Source organism: Triticum urartu, chromosome 4A (genome assembly GCF_056163025.1).
Source record: "Triticum urartu cultivar PI428250 chromosome 4A, HENAU_Tu73, whole genome shotgun sequence".
NCBI classification, from domain to species: domain Eukaryota; kingdom Viridiplantae; phylum Streptophyta; class Magnoliopsida; order Poales; family Poaceae; genus Triticum; species Triticum urartu.
In genome coordinates, this window is record NC_141876.1 from 335,183,935 (window position 1) to 335,202,652 (window position 18,718).

Here is an 18,718-nt window from a genome sequence, read left to right on the forward strand (position 1 = left end):
GATGAGGAACAATAGAGGGGGAAAACATATGTCAAATCTGTTTAGCTACTTCCAGATACTTCTACTCTAGTAGTATTTCTTTTCTTTTCTTAACCCTACCTAGTGTTTTCTAGAGTCTTCTGGCTATGAGTAGAATGGTGAATCTTGAGTAATGTTTTCTAGAGTGTTCCAGCTATAAGTAGAAGTGGGATGTGAAGGCTTTCACCTCTAATTTGTAACCATACTACGTACCCCGCTACCTATAATAGAACTTGGTGTTCTTATCTAAGATTTTGGACTAGATCTTGTGCTCTAGGAGTTTCGGATTGAACTCATGCTGCCATATCGGCCTATGTTCGCCTCTAGAGCGATATCTAGCGCAATACATTTAAGTAGTTCCTTCAACACTTGTGTTGTACACTTTGTAGCAGCAAGGTGGAGTTGCTCCTCCACGACCTTGTGCTGCTTTAGTCACCTCCAAATCTCCAATCTCAGTGGTAGTGGTCTCTTTGTACCTCAGTCCATTTACGCTCTCCAACTCAGTAGCAATGGTCTCTTTGTCTCTCAGTCCAATTTACGCTTCCAAATTTCTCCAGCATGCAACCAGAGTGGAGATCAATAGACCAACTATAGTTGCCTGCTTATTAGTAGTTGCATCATAGCTCGATTTAAGTACGTATGACAAATCTATGAATTTTGTCATTCCATCTGGAGAGTTTTTTTTAATTTATCTTGCATAAGGTGTTGATCCAATTCATTTTTTTGCCCCATTCGCTTTTTAGATGATTTTTATCGCATTCATCATCTAGGAAAGACTAAATAGATCTCTAGATGTTGCTATCACTAGTGGTTGTGAACTACATTCAGTGGGTAGCCTAAAAATCTCATTTGTGATCACCAGTTAGGTCAAGAAAATGTGATTATATATGATAGTAATTTTTTTCACCCAAAACTCACAAGCTAGAATTAGTAGCTTGTTTTGGTTTGTTTGTGCCTGCTTGCAATAATACTTTTTGAAGCAATATTAAGAAGTTGGTCCATCACTAGAAACTAATTTCATTTGCTTGATGTATCTAACCTTCTGCACTATTTACTGAATGACAATTGTTACTTCAATCTTCAGCTTGCAAAATTAAATGGCTCTTATGAAAAACGCTCATGTTTAGCAATTCATCTTTAGTATTCTTGTATATAGAACGGATGCCCGATGGCATATGGCAATATGATCAATCTTCACAAAACAAATTGCATAGGTTCTGTTAGGAGCTAGGGTTCTGCCCGGTCTTGGCCGTAGGCAGTAGGGGAAGGAGGGGGCTGGGCGTGGCGATGAGCGGCCGCGCCGGCGGCTGGGCGCCGTCACGGGAGAGGAGGATGGCGGCGGCAGCGCAAGAGGCAGGGGGCGGCTAGGGTTCCGGCTCCTCTGGGAGCCGGGCAATAGAGATAATCTTCTTATTGCTTAATTCTAAAAAGAGTCTTACAGCCTATATTTATAACCTAGATAACTTGCAGAAGAATTAACCTAAGATAACTTGCATAAGAATTAACCTAAGATAACTTGTGGGCTAAGATTGCCCGGTGGGCCTAGCTAAACCGGCCATAACACTTCTCCCCGCCTGCACAAACAGCTCGTCCTCGAGCTGTAAGGTGGGGAAGCACTTGCGGAACTCCTGGAGGCGATTAACCAGCGTCAAACACCTTCTCGACAGCTGGGGCGGCCAGGTCGGCGGCGACGGTGTCCTCCGGAATGTAGTCTGCAACCTCCAGGTAGAAGAGTCGCGGGCAGGCATGGCCGGGCGTGTAGGGCTCATCGCAGTTGAAGCATAACCCTTGGCGACGACGCTCGAGCAGTTCGGCTGATGTGAGCCGGCGGAACTGCCGCACCGCGGTCGCGACGAGGGGTGTCGCAGAAGCCTGCGCAGGCCGACCCTGCGCGGAATCCGGCCTGGGTAGCAACCCGGCGGTCCGGGACGGTGATTCCTGCTGGATGGCCACCGCATGGCGCTCGAACGCGCGGGCGTAGTACATGGCCGTCTGAAGGTCTTGTGGCCCCTTCATCTCGACGTCCACGCGGATGTGGTCGGGAAGGCCGCCGACGAAGAGCTCCGCCCGCTGTAAGGCCGTCACACCAGGCGCGTGGCATGCTAGTGCCTGGAAGCGGTCGGCGAAATCCTGCACCATGGAGGTGAACGGTAGGCGGCCCAACTCGGCCAAGCGGCTCCCGCGTACCGGTGGTCCGAATCGAAGAAGACATAGCTCGCGAAAGCGATCCCACGGTGGCATGCCGCCCTCGTCCTGCTCGAGGGCGTAGTACCATGTCTGGGCGGCCCCGCGGAGATGGTAGGAAGCCAGCCAAGTGCGCTCCGACACGGGCGTGCGCTATCCACGGAAGAACTGGTCACACTGGTTGAGCCAGTTAAGCGGGTCGTCCGAACCGTCATACGTGGCGAAGTCGATCTTTGCGAACCGGGGCGGCTGCTGGTGTGGCGCGCCCTGGCCCACTGCCTCGGCGGTACGGAGGGCTGATGACGGAGCTCGGTCCAGGGTGGAAGGGCCGGCGTAGTCCCCTGTGGCTCCCGACGCCTCGGGCTGCAACTGGAACCCTGACGGCTGCCGGGCCTCCGTGGAAGCTGACGGCGGCCCGTGGAGCCAGCCAGGAAGTGGCGACGGTGACGAAGGGAAACGGACCTCCTGGATCGGAAGGCCGCTCGGCGAGGACCAGCCCAGGCTAGGGTTGGGCGGGGGCGGTGGTGGAACCTGCACCGTTGCCGCCGGGAGGGATGGCGCGGTGAGGGACGGCGCGGTTGGCGCCGCGAACGGCGTCAGCCACTGAGGCCAAGGCGGCGTCGAAGCCGCCAGTCGTGGCCGCCGGTACTGAGTACCATGGCAGCGCCTGCTGGCCCGCGGACGCGGCCGGATGAAGCGGTGGAGGCAGCCCATATGGGCCCGCCAAGTAGAGGCGGATGCCCTGGACCGCGACGACCAGGTCGTTGAGCACGCCGGCCATGGCCTCCGGTGTGAACTGCGGCGGCGCTGGGGGAGGCGACGGCGGTGGTTGCTGGAGGGGGGTTTGTGGCTGGCCCTGGCCCGGCGTGGTGCCGGGTGCGAGGGAGATTGGCGCCGATAGGGAGGCCGTGGTGCCCGACGACGCAGCGGCGGCGTTGGTGGGATTGGTGGCAGCGGCGGTGGGGGAGGCGTTGGGCAGCGGCGGCTGCGGTGGTGGCGGGTTTGGAGGCGGTGAAGACATGGTCGAAACCCAGGTACCTGATACCAAGGTGTTAGGAGCTAGGGTTCTGCCCGGTCTTGGCCGTAGGCAGTAGGGGAAGGAGGGGGCTGGGCGTGGCGATGAGCGGCCGCGCCGGCGGCTGGGCGCCGTCGCGGGAGAGGAGGATGGCGGCTGCAGCGCAAGAGGCAGGGGGCGGCTAGGGTTCCGGCTCCTCTGGGAGCCGGGCAATAGAGATAATCTTCTTATTGCTTAATTCCAAAAAGAGTCTTACAGCCTATATTTATAACCTAGATAACTTGCAGAAGAATTAACCTAAGATAACTTGCATAAGAATTAACCTAAGATAACTTGTGGGCTAAGATTGCCCGGTGGGCCTAGCTAAACCGGCCATAACAGGTTCTCTCCTATTTAGTGCGTACTTGACCACGTGCCAATTTTTTATAGCAATATCAATGCAGACAATCCAAAATATATAACAACAACAACAACAACAACAACAACAAAGCCTGTAGTCCCAAACAAGTTGGGGTAGGCTAGAGGTGAAACCCATAAGATCTTGCAACCAACTCATGGCTCTGGCACAACAACAACAACAACAAAGCCTGTAGTCCCAAACAAGTTGGGGTAGGCTAGAGGTGAAACCCATAAGATCTTGCAACCAACTCATGGCTCTGGCACATGGATAGCAAGCTTCCACGCACCCCTGTCCATAGCTAGCTCTTTGGTGATACTCCAATCCTTCAGGTCTCTCTTAACGGACTCCTCCCATGTCAACTTCGGTCTACCGAGAACGTATCTGGTGAAACGAGCAAACTGGTGCACAAGATGCTCCAGCCATACATGGGCCGTTGGATTCAAAATAGAGGGACAGGATTTAGTGCGAGGATGGGACTGCTGGCACATTTGCAGAATAGTCCTTGCAGTGCAGTTAAATGCAGCAATTTGACCTCACCGATCGTGTTCTTCCCCTTGCCAGATTCTGTACCAGTGCAGCCGCCTGGTGCTATTGTTAAGGTCCAGCGAGCTGAAGAACCGATCTCTCTCTCTCTCTTCTCTCTCTCTCTCTCTTCTGTACCACTCCAACAGGCGAAATAGGTTAGTAAATTTCGCTTGATCTCTCTCAATCATGTACCAATGGAGCGTCGTCTCACTGAAATCCAGATGGGTGACCTGATTTGTTGAAAGCAGTGCCTCGATTTCGTCTTCCGCAGCAGCGCCTCGTTGTGAGGGCATACTCAATCTACCACTAACGCCGCCGGTGGCACTATCCAACTACAGCAGCTCAAGGATCTAGATCTAGGTCTGTATGCTTTTTCTCAAAAGGCATGTTTTTATTGATTAAGATTTGGAATAGTGCGCTGTCAGCACAATATTTAGGTATGAGCTACGAGTATATTTCTACGATCTTCATGCAAATTACAAGGGATGCACTCCCTGTTTGGATCCTTTATTCGTAAACAATATTAAACAGAACTTGTACTTTACAATGTTCAACTGAACTTCGTGAAAGCATTAACAAGTTCATCTTCCTGATTTTATTATCTACAGTGGTTCATCTTTTGGACGAAACTGGTTTTTTTCAGTCTCCTATATACAATGTATACTAAATCATGACTTGCAGAATGTGGGTGTTCCTTACAATCCGTTGCAAAACCTCATATATTGTTCCCTATAATTTGTTTGAAAAACATGATATAGTAGTGAACTGACCTTTTTATTCTATAAATGTGATACTTTGGGATCCCTGTTTTATCTGGTAGCAAATTTTTAGTAAAAGACAATGCAATGTTAGTTTCACATAGAGGATAGAGCTGCCTATGATTGCTTATGTCTATGAGATTCATAACCTATGTTAGTTTCAATGGATTTGCAGGATGGGGTGTCACTCCAAAGTTTGGCTTGGCTCATTACTATGTTGGAAGGTCATTATGGAGTCTTATTGCCTGGAGCTAGTAAATCTGTTGAAGATGGGGACCGCGAACAGGGCTGCAATTCTTCATGTTCTTATGCAAATCAGAAGATGCATTTGACATTGACAAGGCAGGTAGCCAAAGTTGTTGCATCCAAGAATTATGCATAAAACGATGCATCGCCATTTCCTGCTCTTGGTTGCATAGGTGGCATGTCCCTGGTTTGGAAGCACACCCTTGTACCTTATTATCATCTTATTTAGGTTGTCAAATTGATTCCTTCAGTGGATAGAATTTCATGCTCACTTTATTTGCATGCCACTGGACTGGAGGATTTGTTTTAGTAAACTATAGTTGACTAGATATTGGTACTGATTTTAATCTGAGGTAATATCACAGCAACTTATTTCATATAATATTTGGGTACACTTTCACTTTATTGTTTTCATCTAATATGTTGGGGCTATTTTTGACAAAAAGATATGAGATAATTATCATATTTTTTTCAGAAATCAGAATGCAAACTTGTTGTACTTCTTTTTCTTCTGTTTTTCGTTTGAGTTATTGTCCCTTCCTCCATCTCACTATCCTTTGCTTCCCAATAACGACTGTTTATACTATATAGCTGCAGTGAAGAATGACATATCAAGATTACTTGCATACATATTGTCAGGCCACATAAGCCTCTTCGGCAACCACTCATTGGCAGGTAAATATTTCTATATCATGTTTTTTATGGTTGCTCCAGAACTGACTATTCGGTGATTATTCAGATTCAGGACCATCTTTCATGCTCCAACAATATTTTGCCTTTGATCTTCAAATCGATTAGTTGAAGGCATGACCGGACAATCTTCAAAGTAGGAGTCATCTTCATATGTCTCCTAGTTGGCAGCTCATGAAACTGATAATGTCACCTCCCATACTAGTACAGATCATGTCTGGTTGTCTCAGGCTCCGATTTTTTTGGAACCATGTAATCAGCAAGAAAGTACACTTGGTAACAAAATTTAGTATGCGGCTTGTTTGTAGTTTAGAAGGGTGGTTGCCGTACAATTGATGTGTATGCTTGTGATGTCTTAATGTAAAAGACGTGATGTTCTTCCATGGAAGCATCTAAAGATCTTTGGTTCAGTTGCAAAACAACATCTGCTTCTCTGAAACTTTTTTTAGGAAAGAGGCCACATCTGCTTCTCTGCTTATCTGATACAGTACTTCTTAATATTGTTGAGCTTTCCAACTGTGTGAAGAATCAATTTGAATTTTTTGTAATTTTTGCTAAAGTCAGCAATGAGCAATCACATAACAGTTAGATTAGCTGATACAAGAGCACACCTTGTCAAATTTCTCAGCTTGTTTAAAACAGTAGCTCGGTAGTACAGAGCGACCTGGAGTAGTAGTACAGAACAGAGGAAAAGCGAGGTAGACGAACTAGCCTTGGGAGGTCCATCCGATATATTTAGCTAGATTTGAAGGTCTGTTTTGCAAATGTACCAACAGCTCCCCTTGCAGATGCATCTTGCCCCTTGATTTCGAATCTAATGGCCCATAACCTGGTGGTGCACCTGGTGCATGAGTCCGTCCGTTTCACAGGATACGTTCTCTCGGTCTACCCCGCCCTCTCTTGACATTCTCTGCATGCTTTAGCCGTCCGCTATGCACTGGAGCTTCTGGAGGCCTGCGCTGAATGTGCCCAAACCATCTCAGACGATGTTGGACAAGCTTCTCTTCAATTGGTGCTACCCCAACTCTATCTCGTATATCATCATTCCGGACTCGATCCTTCCTCGTGTGGCCACACATCCATCTCAACATACGCATCTCCGCCACACCTAACTGTTGAACATGTCGCCTTTTAGTCGGCCAACACTCAGCGCCATACAACATTGCGGGTCGAACCGCCGTCCTGTAGAACTTGCCTTTTAGCTTTGGCACTCTCTTGTCACAGAGAATGCCAGAAGCTTGGCGCCACTTCATCCATCCGGCTTTGATTCGATGGTTCACATCTTCATCAATACCCCCATCCTCCAGCAGCATTGACCCCAAATACCGAAAGGTGTCCTTCCGAGGTACCACCTGGCCATCAAGGCTAACCTCCTCATCCTCACACCTAGTAGTACTGAAACCGCACATCATGTACTCGGTTTTAGTTCTACTAAGCCTAAACCCTTTCGATTCCAAGGTTTGTCTCCATAACTCTAACTTCCTATTTACCCCCGCCCGACTATCGTCAACTAGCACCACATCATCCACAAAGAGCATACACCATGGGATATCTCCTTGTATATCCCTTGTGACCTCATCCATCACCAATGCAAAAAGATAAGGGCTCAAAGCTGACCCCTGATGCAGTCCTATCTTAATCGAGAAATCATCGGTGTCGACATCACTTGTTCGAACACTTGTCACAAAATTATCATACATGTCCAAAATATATCAGTACTCCATTAGTACAAAAACATTTTAATGATTCCATTGAAACCAAGGCGTTCATAGCATTTAGAAATCTACTCGATGTCCCGCTGCAACGCTATGTTGCCTCAACATAGCCGGTCCCAAACCCAAGTAAAGGAGGAGGGTTGTGATAGGCTTGGCGAGCCAACATCAAAACTCAACCACTCTTATGGAGATGAAACCCAGAAGAACACTCAGCCACTCCTATATGATACTCCCTCTGGAAAGAAATATAAGAGCGCTTAGATCACTATTTTAGTGACCTAAACGTTCTTACATTTATTTACGGAGGGAGTACATCGTTGGGGCATAACCCTCTTAGCGACGCGCCATATGGGAACATGGGTGTGGTGTTAAATGGGCAAGGGACGGGCATCACGCCCTTGGGAGGCGTCGTATCTTGATTTGGATATGGTGATGAGTGAACAAGGATCGGGTCGATGCATCCTTAGTGGCGCTCTACATCAACGCCTGGGTGTAGTGAAAAATGAGCTAGGGCCTTCGCATTTGAAGTGTGAAGGGTAAGCAAGCTAGCCGAGCCTAGTCGGATCCGCTTAGGTGGTTGGAACAAAAGGGTCTGTGACAGGTAAGTTATGGGAGCTAGTTGATACAGCGGTGAGGAGAGGTGTTGATATCCCATGCGTCCAAGAAACCAAATGGAGGGGACAAAAGGCGAAGAAGGTGGAGTATACCGGCTTCAAGTTGTGTGGTGCACGGGGACAACTACAAACAAAAATGGAGTAGGCATCTTGATCAACAAGAGCCTCGAGTATGGAGTGGTAGACGTCAAGTGGCAAGGGGGCTAGATTGTCCTCGTCAAGCTAGTAGTTGGGGACTTGGTTCTCAATGTTATCAGCGCGAGAGCACCAAGGGGGAGTTCTGGGAAGGCCTGGAAGACATGGTTAGGGGTGTACCTATTGGCGAGACACTCTTCGTAGGAGGAGACCTCGAAGGCCACGTGGGTATATCTAACACGGGTTTTGAAGGGGCACATGGGGTCTTCGGCTATGGCATCAGGAATCAAGGAGAAGATGTATTGACCTTGACTATCCTATGACATGATTGTAGATAACACCCTCTTTTAAAAGAGAGAATTCCATCTAGTGAATTTTAGTAGTGGTCAATTCTAGCAAGATTGATTTCGTCCTCTCGAGAAGAGAAGACATGTGTGCTGCCTAGATTGTAAGGTGATACCAAGAGAGTGTTGTCACTCAACATAAGCTTGTGGTGGCTGACTTCCACTTTCGTATTCTTGTCCAGCAGGATAGGCGTGCCAAAGACGCTAGAACGAAATGGTGGAAGCTCAAGGGGGAGGCAGCACAGACTTTCAAGGACAGGGTTATTAAGGAGGGCCCTTGGGAGGAAGGAGATGATGCAAATAATATGTGGATGAAGATGGCGACTTGCATTCGTAAGGTGGCTTCAGAGTTTGGGGTGAACAGGGGAAGTAGAATCGAAGCTAACGATACCTGGTAGTGGAATAGATGTCCAGAAGGCTATTAACGGTTTCAGAAGCCTACACTTGGATAGGAGTGCAAACAACATAGATAAGTACAAGGTGGCAAAGAAGGCCGCAAAGCGAGCTGTGAGTGAAGCAAGGGGTAGGGCATACGAGGACCTCTACTAGCGCTTAGACACGAATGAAGGCGAAAGGGACATCTATAAGATAGCCAAGATCCAAGAGAGCAAGACGAGGGATGTGAACCAAGTCAAATGCATGAAGGACGGATAAGATCAGCTCCTGGTGAAGGACGAGGAGATCACATAGATGGTGGGCGTACTTCGACAAGCAATTCAATGAAGAGAATGAGAGCTCTACCATTGAGTTGGACAACTCCTTCGAATGATACCAGTAGGCATTTTGTGCGATGAATCCAGGAATTTGAGGTTAGTGGGGCTTTAAAATGATGAAAGGAGGCAAGGCAATGGGCCCTATTTTTATCCCCATTGAGGTTGGAGAGGCCTCAAAGACATAGCAATAGTATGGCTACTAAGCTTTTAAAACCTCATTTTCCGGGCAAACAAGATGCAACAAGAATGGAGGTGGAGTATATTAGTACCAATCTTCAAGAAGAGGGTGTTCAAAGTTGTAGTAATTACCGTGGAATTAAGCTGATGAGCCATACAATAAAGCTATGGAAGAGGGTCATTGAGCACCGCTTAAGAAGAATGACCGGCGTGACCAAAAATCGGTTTGGTTTCATGCCTCGAAGGTCGACAATGGAAGCCATTTTCTTGGTACGACAACTTATGGAGAGATACAGGGACCAAAAGGACCTGCATATGATGTTCATTGACTTGGAGAAGGCCTACAATAAGATGTCGCGGAATGTCATGTGGTGGGCCTTGGAGAAACACAAAGTCTCAACAAAGTACATTACCCTCATCAAGGACATGTAAGTATCCAAACAAGTGATGGCGACACTGATGACTTTCCAATTAAAATAGGTGCACCAAGGGTCACCTTTGAGCCCTTATCTTTTTGCTTTGGTGATGGATGAGGTCACAAGGGATACACAAGGAGATATCCCATGGTGTATGCTCTTTGCAGATGATGTGCTGCTAGTCGATCATAGTCGGGCGGGGATCAATAGAAAGTTAGAGCTATGGAGACAAACTCTGGAATCGAAAGGCTTTAAACTTCAGTAGAACTAAAACTGAGTACATGAGGTGCAGTTTCAATACAACTAGGCATGAGGGGGGAGGTTAGCCTTGATGGACAGGTGGTGCCTCATAAGGACACCTTTCGATATTTGGGGTCAATGCTGTAGAAGGATGGTAATATCGATGAAGATGTGAGCCATCGAATCAAAGTCGTATGGATGAAGTGGCGCCAAGCTTCTAGCGTTCTCTGTGATAAGAGAGTGCCACAAAAGCTAAAAGGTAGAATCAACAATATATTGTCCATCCAAAGCAAACCCTAACTGGGAAACTAATTTTGACTAGACATATTGTGAGTATCTAGACTACGGCTCTGTTTGTTTCAGCTTTAGGCAGCAGCTTCTCATAGGAAAAATCAGAAGCCGAAACAAACAGCTATCTGAAATCAGCTTTGCCAGTGAAGCTGAATCTGGATTCGGGCCATTTTCAGTGCAATTGCCTGAAGCACGTCCAGGTGTACTTCAGTGGCAAAGTTGATTCCCAATGAAGCGAATTCACATGTGATTTGAAGCCAATTGAAGCTGAAACAAACAAGGCCTGCCCATCATGCTAAAACACAAAAAACTTTACAAGAAAAAACTTACTGCTTGACCAACTTCGCACATCAAACTAGTAAGACCAGCAATAATCTTCTCACTTCTGTTGGCTAGAGCTGGCAAAAGAAGAACCTCTCTGATGTATGGCATCTTGCTTAGAAATGCCTGCGGTAATTCCTACAATCATACCAGCATACATCAGAATTCTCATTCATTATGAGTTGGAAGCACATTTGCTGAACGGTGCTTTGCTAGTCAGCAACCTCAACAGAAGGACAGTGGCTTTTTCTAAGAAACAGAAACAAAAGGGGGCGCAACATCCGCCATTTTATAACTTTACAGTACCATTGCATAGTCAACAACACTGCATGATACTTGGCTGGGCAATACATAGGCAAAACAACACATAATTGAACAGGAAAAATAAGGAACATTCAATTCATCAACTCAGGCTATGTACTCCTACTTCATACCATGACACGCAGGGGCGGAGCTGGGCCCCGGGCACCCAGGGCCCAGGCCTGGGGCGTGGAATTTTTACTAGGCTATTATATATGTATGTTTTTCTGTAGGCCCGGGGTGCAGCCCAGTAAAATGAAGAAAGCCCAGAGCGTCATGGGCTGTCTGACCTCATTAAACGGACATAACTACGAGGAAACCTCCAACTCGCGCACGCACGCAGCAGGTGAGTAGGAGACCTCCCCCACGAGCCACGATCTAACTTAACCTAGAAAAAATTCTAACTCGCACGCGACAGGAGACGTCAGCCTGGGCCGTCTCATCTCAAACTGACGGATGGACGCACGACACGAGTCTGTCAGGAGACGCCAGCGCTAGCGCGGCCCCCGCCGACCTAAATCGCAACGACGCACTCAAGATCAATCTCCAGTGTCCAGACTTCAGCGCTAGCGCCGGCCACCGGCGCCGCCGCCGTCCCGGCCACTCCGGACCGCCCTCCTGTGCGTCGTTCATCCAATCGCCCGCGTGGCGTGCCTGGCTGCTTGACTACCACACCTTGGTATTTTTTGTTATGCTTTCCCAATTTCCCCTTATGCTTCCACTTCTATCGTGTTCTACAATGTCAGTTTATAAACTGCTCCCAACTAAATTGCAATAATGTGTGTATGTATCCAGACATATATCTAGGGTATTGTTGAACTCAAATTGATGTAATCTGCCAATTTCATTTAATATTGTAGAAAAACAAGATGAAGAGATTTCATATTGAGCGAGATGTATTTGCAAGTATTGATGATAAGGTCTCGCAAAGGGCTTTTACCTCGTCGAAGTGGTAAGTTCTTATATTTGTATCAACGATAATTGTTTCACTTGACGTTTATGCATTCTCTTATGAAATTTTTCTTTTGATTTGGTACTCTTTTTCATCACATACTGTTCTTGGTAGTTTTTGACATGTTTTTATCCATTTTGTTGTATAGTTACACATTGAGTTTAAATTCTAAAATTTTCGTGCAATTGAGCCATATTTTGTATGGGGTATCTTTTACGATAGCTAAAAGCCCTATGGACGTTATTTTTTTCCCTTGCGGCAATTTTTTTTTGGGCCCAGGGCTTGCTCCAATCCTGGCTCCGCCACTGCTCGTGGGGGAGGTCTCCTACTCACCTGCTGCGTGCGTGCGCGAGTTGGAGGTTTCCTCGTAGTTATGTCCGTTTAATGAGGTCAGACAGCCCATGACGCTCTGGGCTTTCTTCATTTTACTGGGCTGCACCCCGGGCCTACAGAAAAACATACATATATAATAGCCTAGTAAAAATTCCACGCCCCAGGCCTGGGCCCTGGGTGCCCGGGGCCCAGCTCCGCCCCTGCCCACGAGCCACGATCTAACTTAACCTAAAAAAAATTCTAACTCGCACGCGACAGGAGACGTCAGCCTGGGCCGTCTCATCTCAAACTGACGGATGGACGCACGACACGAGTCTGTCAGGAGACGCCAGCGCTAGCGCGGCCCCCGCCGACCTAAATCGCAACGACGCACTCAAGATCAATCTCCAGTGTCCAGACTTCAGCGCTAGCGCCGGCCACCGGCGCCGCCGCCGTCCCGGCCACTCCGGACCGCCCTCCTGTGCGTCGTTCATCCAATCGCCCGCGTGGCGTGCCTGGCTGCTTGACTACCACACCTTGGTATTTTTTGTTATGCTTTCCCAATTTCCCCTTATGCTTCCACTTCTATCGTGTTCTACAATGTCAGTTTATAAACTGCTCCCAACTAAATTGCAATAATGTGTGTATGTATCCAGACATATATCTAGGGTATTGTTGAACTCAAATTGATGTAATCTGCCAATTTCATTTAATATTGTAGAAAAACAAGATGAAGAGATTTCATATTGAGCGAGATGTATTTGCAAGTATTGATGATAAGGTCTCGCAAAGGGCTTTTACCTCGTCGAAGTGGTAAGTTCTTATATTTGTATCAACGATAATTGTTTCACTTGACGTTTATGCATTCTCTTATGAAATTTTTCTTTTGATTTGGTACTCTTTTTCATCACATACTGTTCTTGGTAGTTTTTGACATGTTTTTATCCATTTTGTTGTATAGTTACACATTGAGTTTAAATTCTAAAATTTTCGTGCAATTGAGCCATATTTTGTATGGGGTATCTTTTACGATAGCTAAAAGCCCTATGGACGTTATTTTTTTCCCTTGCGGCAATTTTTTTTTGGGCCCGGGGCTTGCTCCAATCCTGGCTCCGCCACTGACACGGAGCTTCTTAGCCCACCAACCACACAGAAGCAGCAAAAATGCAGTGGTTGCACGTGCAAAGAGAAGCAAAAATGCATGTGTTGCACGTGAAAAGAGAACAGAACTGGAATCAACTGAAATGTCCAGACCCAGATTATTTCATGATGCTTCATAAAGATAACTACAATTTAACTGAAAGAAAGGCACTGCACGAAAAGTAAGTAGTACACTGAGAAGTTGGTATAGGGTCCATTTCAAGCACTATTTCATACAACAATTAAACAGTAGATGTTACTCAATGAGTCGATTGCACTAATGCAGTACAGAAGAACGGAACTTACTTGGTACTGGCTGACAAGTTCGGTCATAACCTCTATGGCCACTTCAAACGAGAAGAACGCCTTTATCAGCCACACAGGAATGAAACAACATGTGAGGACGTGATGAGTGAACAACCAATTGGTCGAAGTGGGTACACTGTTCGCACCTGCAGGGAGTTGAACGCGAACGTCAGAAGTGGGTGTGCGGCGAGGGCGGACGCCGGCGCTCCCGAGAAGCATCCCGCGCGAACCTACAACAATGCCGTTTCTCTTAGCACAGGGAGAGCGAGAGACGAACGCAATTGAAATATTGAGTTGAGGGTGAAGCAAGGAAGGACCGTACATACCCAGCTGAGTAGGCATCGCAGGAGTCTATGGTTGCGCTCGTGGAGGGGCACCCCGTCCGCGGCGGCCGGCTTCTCAGACTGCGCTAGCAGGAACTCAAGCACGGCGGGCGCGTGCGTGAGCAGCTCACGCGTGAACCTGCACCGCGTGACGGAGTCGACCCCCGTGTCACCGCTCTCATCCTGCGCCACCTCCTCGGGGAGCACGGTGAGCAGCTCCAGCAAGGCGGGGTCGGGTAGGTGCGGCATTCGAGCGAAAAGCCCGTCTACCCCTCCCTCCGCACGGAGCGCCAGCGCCGCGAGGGCCAGGCAGATCTGCGTGAGCAGCCGGGGAGGGGCAAGGCAGAAACGCCGGGCCGCGACAAGGAGCGCGTCGAGGAGCTGCGCGGCGTTGTTCGGGAGCGGGTAGTCGGGTGACTGAATCTTCCGGCGAAGCATCTGGGCGGCGAAGAAGAGTAGATCGGCGGAAGGGGCCGGATGATCCGCGCACGCGAGGAGCGAGGCCGCCAGCGCCCACGCCTGCGGCGAGCGCTGCAGGCCGAGGAGCCACTGGTTGGCGGCTAGACGTGCGGAGGGATGCGAGGCGTGATTAAGTGCGTGCACGGCCGCGGCCAGCTGCGCCTGGAGGTCCGGTGACTCGGCGACGTCCATCGCTGCCGCTCCGGCGGCGGGGAGGTGGGCGCGTGCGTAGGTGGATGGATTCGGGTGGGGAAGAGGGGTAAGAGGGGATTGACTGGGCCGAGTGGCACGCACGGCATGAGAAGATTTTTGGCCGCCTATTTCATAATTACATGCATATTTAAGCAAGGACCAACTTTAGTTGTGAAGCATAACAACTTTCTGTTTGAATAGTAAGTTTCAGTTTTTTGATTTTGTTTCTTATGGCAATTTAAGTTGTAAAAATATCAAAACGGTATTACTTCGTGCCATACATGTGGCATTCATTATTTGGGTTAAGCAAACTATAACATGATAATTAAAACTTTGCACTAATACAGCGATTAACAACATTTTAAATTCAAGTTCAAATTCAGTCTAAACCGCAAGCATTATGCACCAACAACACACAAAAAAGTCATAGAACACGAATACATATAGCTCTCAAATGGCATTGCCTCCATTACCATCGCTGGCATTTGCATTCTCCTCATCACGACCATTGTTTTCTATTGTCACATATGCCATCATCAAAAAAGTTTCAACATCCACACTACACGCATCAAATTTGAAGAAAATACCCCAGACATCATATCAAAATGCATACAAAATTTAAAGTCCCATAAAAATCAATGAAAATGAAAAACTAAATTTTGTATGTCATGGTCATTTCACCGAACATGTTGGGACGCCAGTTGTTGTGGCAGCGGCTCTGTTGGAAAAGGCAGTGCCTAGGAGGCGCTTAGGCACGCCTAGGCGCTAGGCAATGGTCCAACGCCTCGCCTAGGGCATAAGCAGAAGTCTAGACAGAGCAAGTAAGAAATTGTCTACCCAAGCGAGAAATCATGCCATATCGCACTGATATGCCAAAAGGGCCCCATTCCAATCGTAGTAGCTGATCGTTAACGTACTTATATGCCCTAAATTAATAGAATACACATATAATAACCACATATACACCCTAATAGTAAAAATTATATAATCGCCTAGGCTACGCCTAGGGCGTTTAAGCACCGCCTAGGCACTAGGCGAAGGACAACTAGGGATGGCAATGGATAGGGTATGGGCAGGTACAACCTCCTTCTGCCCAAACCCATACCCATAGAAAATTTCTATACCTACCCACTTCAATACCCATGGCGTAAATTGGTACCCACACCCATACCCATCGGGTATCCTATACCCAATGGATATCCAGTGAGTTCAATATATAACATTTAAATTTTTAACAGGTATAAAATGAGTTTAAAATTCAAGTGATGATGGGCGAGCAATATAGCACTAACGGGAGCTCCTCCGATGGGTGGCGCAAGCCCAACGCAGTGGGAGGCAGTGGTGGGAATGGGGGTTGCTGAATCGAGAGTTGGACAAGAGTCTGGTAGCGAGGAGTCGAGATTTAATCTTTTCGAGGAGTCCCATAAGACGTAGGAGGAGTGGTGGCCAGGTAATTACAGGCCTATGAGTCATGGCCGGTATAAGGAATACGAGATTTGGAGTGGGCCACAGGAGTTAGATGTTGATCCTACATGCCATAAGAGTTATTTCCATTAATAAAATTTTCATGGGTATCCATTGAGTTACTCGTGGTCAAAATTTCATACCCATACCCTACTCATATATATTGCGGGTATGGATACCCATTACCCGTGGGTACAAAATCTCTCCAAGTCTTGCCCATGCCCATTGTTTTCAGGTAGGGTACCCGCGGGTACCCATACCCATGGGCAAAACTGTCATCTCTAAGGACAACCGCCTCGCTTACGCCTACCGCTTTTTCCAACCTTGGGCAGCGGGTTGTGTCGGCTCATCCTCATGCAGTGGGGGGGGGGGTCCTAGGCGGTTGTAACACCCCCATGTACTAAGCTATAGTAATCCATCTTGATTATGCTATGACATTTTGATTTGCAGTGCTTAATTACTTGGGTTCAAATTTCATTTCAAATTTCACCTATGAATTCAGTTCAAATTTAAAGTGAGAATTTAATTCACAAACATGGTGGGAAAAAAGTTCACCATTTAGCAAAATATTCCAAAACAAATTATGGTTGAGGAAAACAACATCACTTGTTGCTCATTTGGGCTCTAGCATTTAAAACAGGGCCAAAACAATATTTTAAGTGCTATTCCAAGTTATAAAAAATCCATACTAATTTAAATAACTCCCAAACTTTTTGTGGCAGTGTCTAAAATTGCAATATAAATATTCGACCAAGTTTCATATTTTGTAAAACTCAAATGTTATTAAAAATTAAGGCAAAACAGAAAGTAATAAAGAAAACAGAAAATGAAATGAAATGGAAAAAGGAAGAGCTGGGCAGATTGGGCTCTAGTCCACAGTGGCCGGCCCAGCCCACCTCACCTTCTCCCTCCTCCATCTGTCGAGCCGCACCGCAACAGTGCGCTCGTCCCCGCCGCGGGAGGGGATAAGGGCGCCACCCCGTGGCCTCTCGGACTCCTCCCCTCCATTTTCTCCCACTCCCCCAACGCTCTCCCCTCTCCCCTCGCCTTCTCCGCCCATCACCGAGCGCCACCGTCGCCCTCGTGCCCCGCCAGCGAGTCCTGGAGCTACGTCAAGCTCCGCTACATCGTCTGCACCCTCGACATTAAGCTCAGGGCCACCACATTGCCACCACGCCCCCTTCTTCCTCCTCTGCCCCGCCGGTCGCCATCGTCAAAGGCTTCGACAAGCCCTCCCCGAGCCCGCTACCCTCCTCTACCGAATCACCATGAGCACACTCCCCTCTCGACCCCTTACCCCTTTGTTCCCGTGCTCCAGCGGCACTCAGATTGGCCAAGTTATTTTGAGAAGACATAATTGCTTTGTTAGTATGCTTGAAGTATTATTATTTTTATGTCAATATTAAACTTTTGTCTTGAATCTTTCGGATCTGAATATTCATACAATAATTAAGAAGAATTACATTAAAATTATGCCAAGTAGCAATCCACATCAAAAATTCTGTTTTTATCATTTACCTACTCGAGGACGAGCAGGAATTAAGCTTGGGGATGCTTGATACGTCTCCAACGTATCTATAATTCTTGATTGCTCCATGTTATATTATCTACTATTTTGGACATTATTGGGCTTTATTATCCACTTTTATATTATTTTTGGGACTAACCTATTAACCGGAGGCCCAGCCCAGAATTGCTGTTTTTGCCTGTTTTAGGGTTTCGGAGAAAAGGAATATCAAACGGAGTCCAAACGGAATGAAACCTTCGGGAACGTGATTTTCTCAACAAACAAGACCTGGGAGACTTAGACCCTATGTCAAGACACAAAAGAGGAGGCCACGAGGTAGGGGGGCGCGCCCACCCCCACCAGGCGCGCCCTCCACCCTCGTGGGCCCCATGTTGCTCCAACGACGTACTCATCCCTCCTATATATACCTACGTACCCCAAAACGGTCAGATATGGAGCCAAAAACCTAATTCCACCGCCGCAACTTTCTGCATCCACGAGATCCCATCTTGGGGCCTGTTTCGGAGCTCCGCCGGAGGGGGCATCGATCACGGAGGGCTTCTACATCAACACCATAGCCTCTCCGATGAGGCGTGAGTAGTTTACCTCAGACCTACCGGTCCATAGTTATTAGCTAGATGGCTTCTTCTCTCTTTTTGGATCTCAATACAATGTTCTCCCCCTCTCTTGTGGAGAACTATTCGATGTAATCTTCTTTTTGCGGTGTGTTTGTTGAGACCAATGAATTGTGGGTTTATGATCAAGTCTATCTATGAACAATATTTGAATCTTCTCTGAATTCTTTTATGTATGATTGGTTATCTTTGCAAGTCTCTTCAAATTATCAGTTTGGTTTGGCCTACTAGATTGATCTTTCTTGTAATGGGAGAAGTGCTTAGCTTTGGGTTCAATCATGCGGTGTCCTTTCCCAGTGACAGTAGGGGTAGCAAGGCACATATTG

General features: G+C 47.4%; 1 protein-coding gene across 3 annotated transcripts in view; it reads right to left on the bottom strand.

The window, feature by feature from the left end:
* The window catches only part of LOC125551427 (ARM repeat superfamily protein), a 38,924-nt gene extending 24,019 nt beyond the window's left edge, over window positions 1-14,905 (bottom strand). The window contains exons 1-4 of one of the 3 annotated variants that reach the window (XM_087518350.1): window positions 14,139-14,905; window positions 13,959-14,042; window positions 13,813-13,872; window positions 10,812-10,940 (exon numbers count right to left, since the gene is read on the bottom strand). In XM_087518350.1, the coding sequence (XP_087374476.1) occupies window positions 10,812-10,940; window positions 13,813-13,872; window positions 13,959-14,042; window positions 14,139-14,786 (921 nt within the window). In that variant the 5' untranslated portion in view covers window positions 14,787-14,905. The remainder of the gene's footprint in view (window positions 1-10,811; window positions 10,941-13,812; window positions 13,873-13,958; window positions 14,043-14,138) is intronic. The other 2 variants (XM_048714675.2, XM_087518349.1) reach the window with 2 other exon arrangements.
* Between the last annotated feature and the right edge of the window lie 3,813 nt (window positions 14,906-18,718).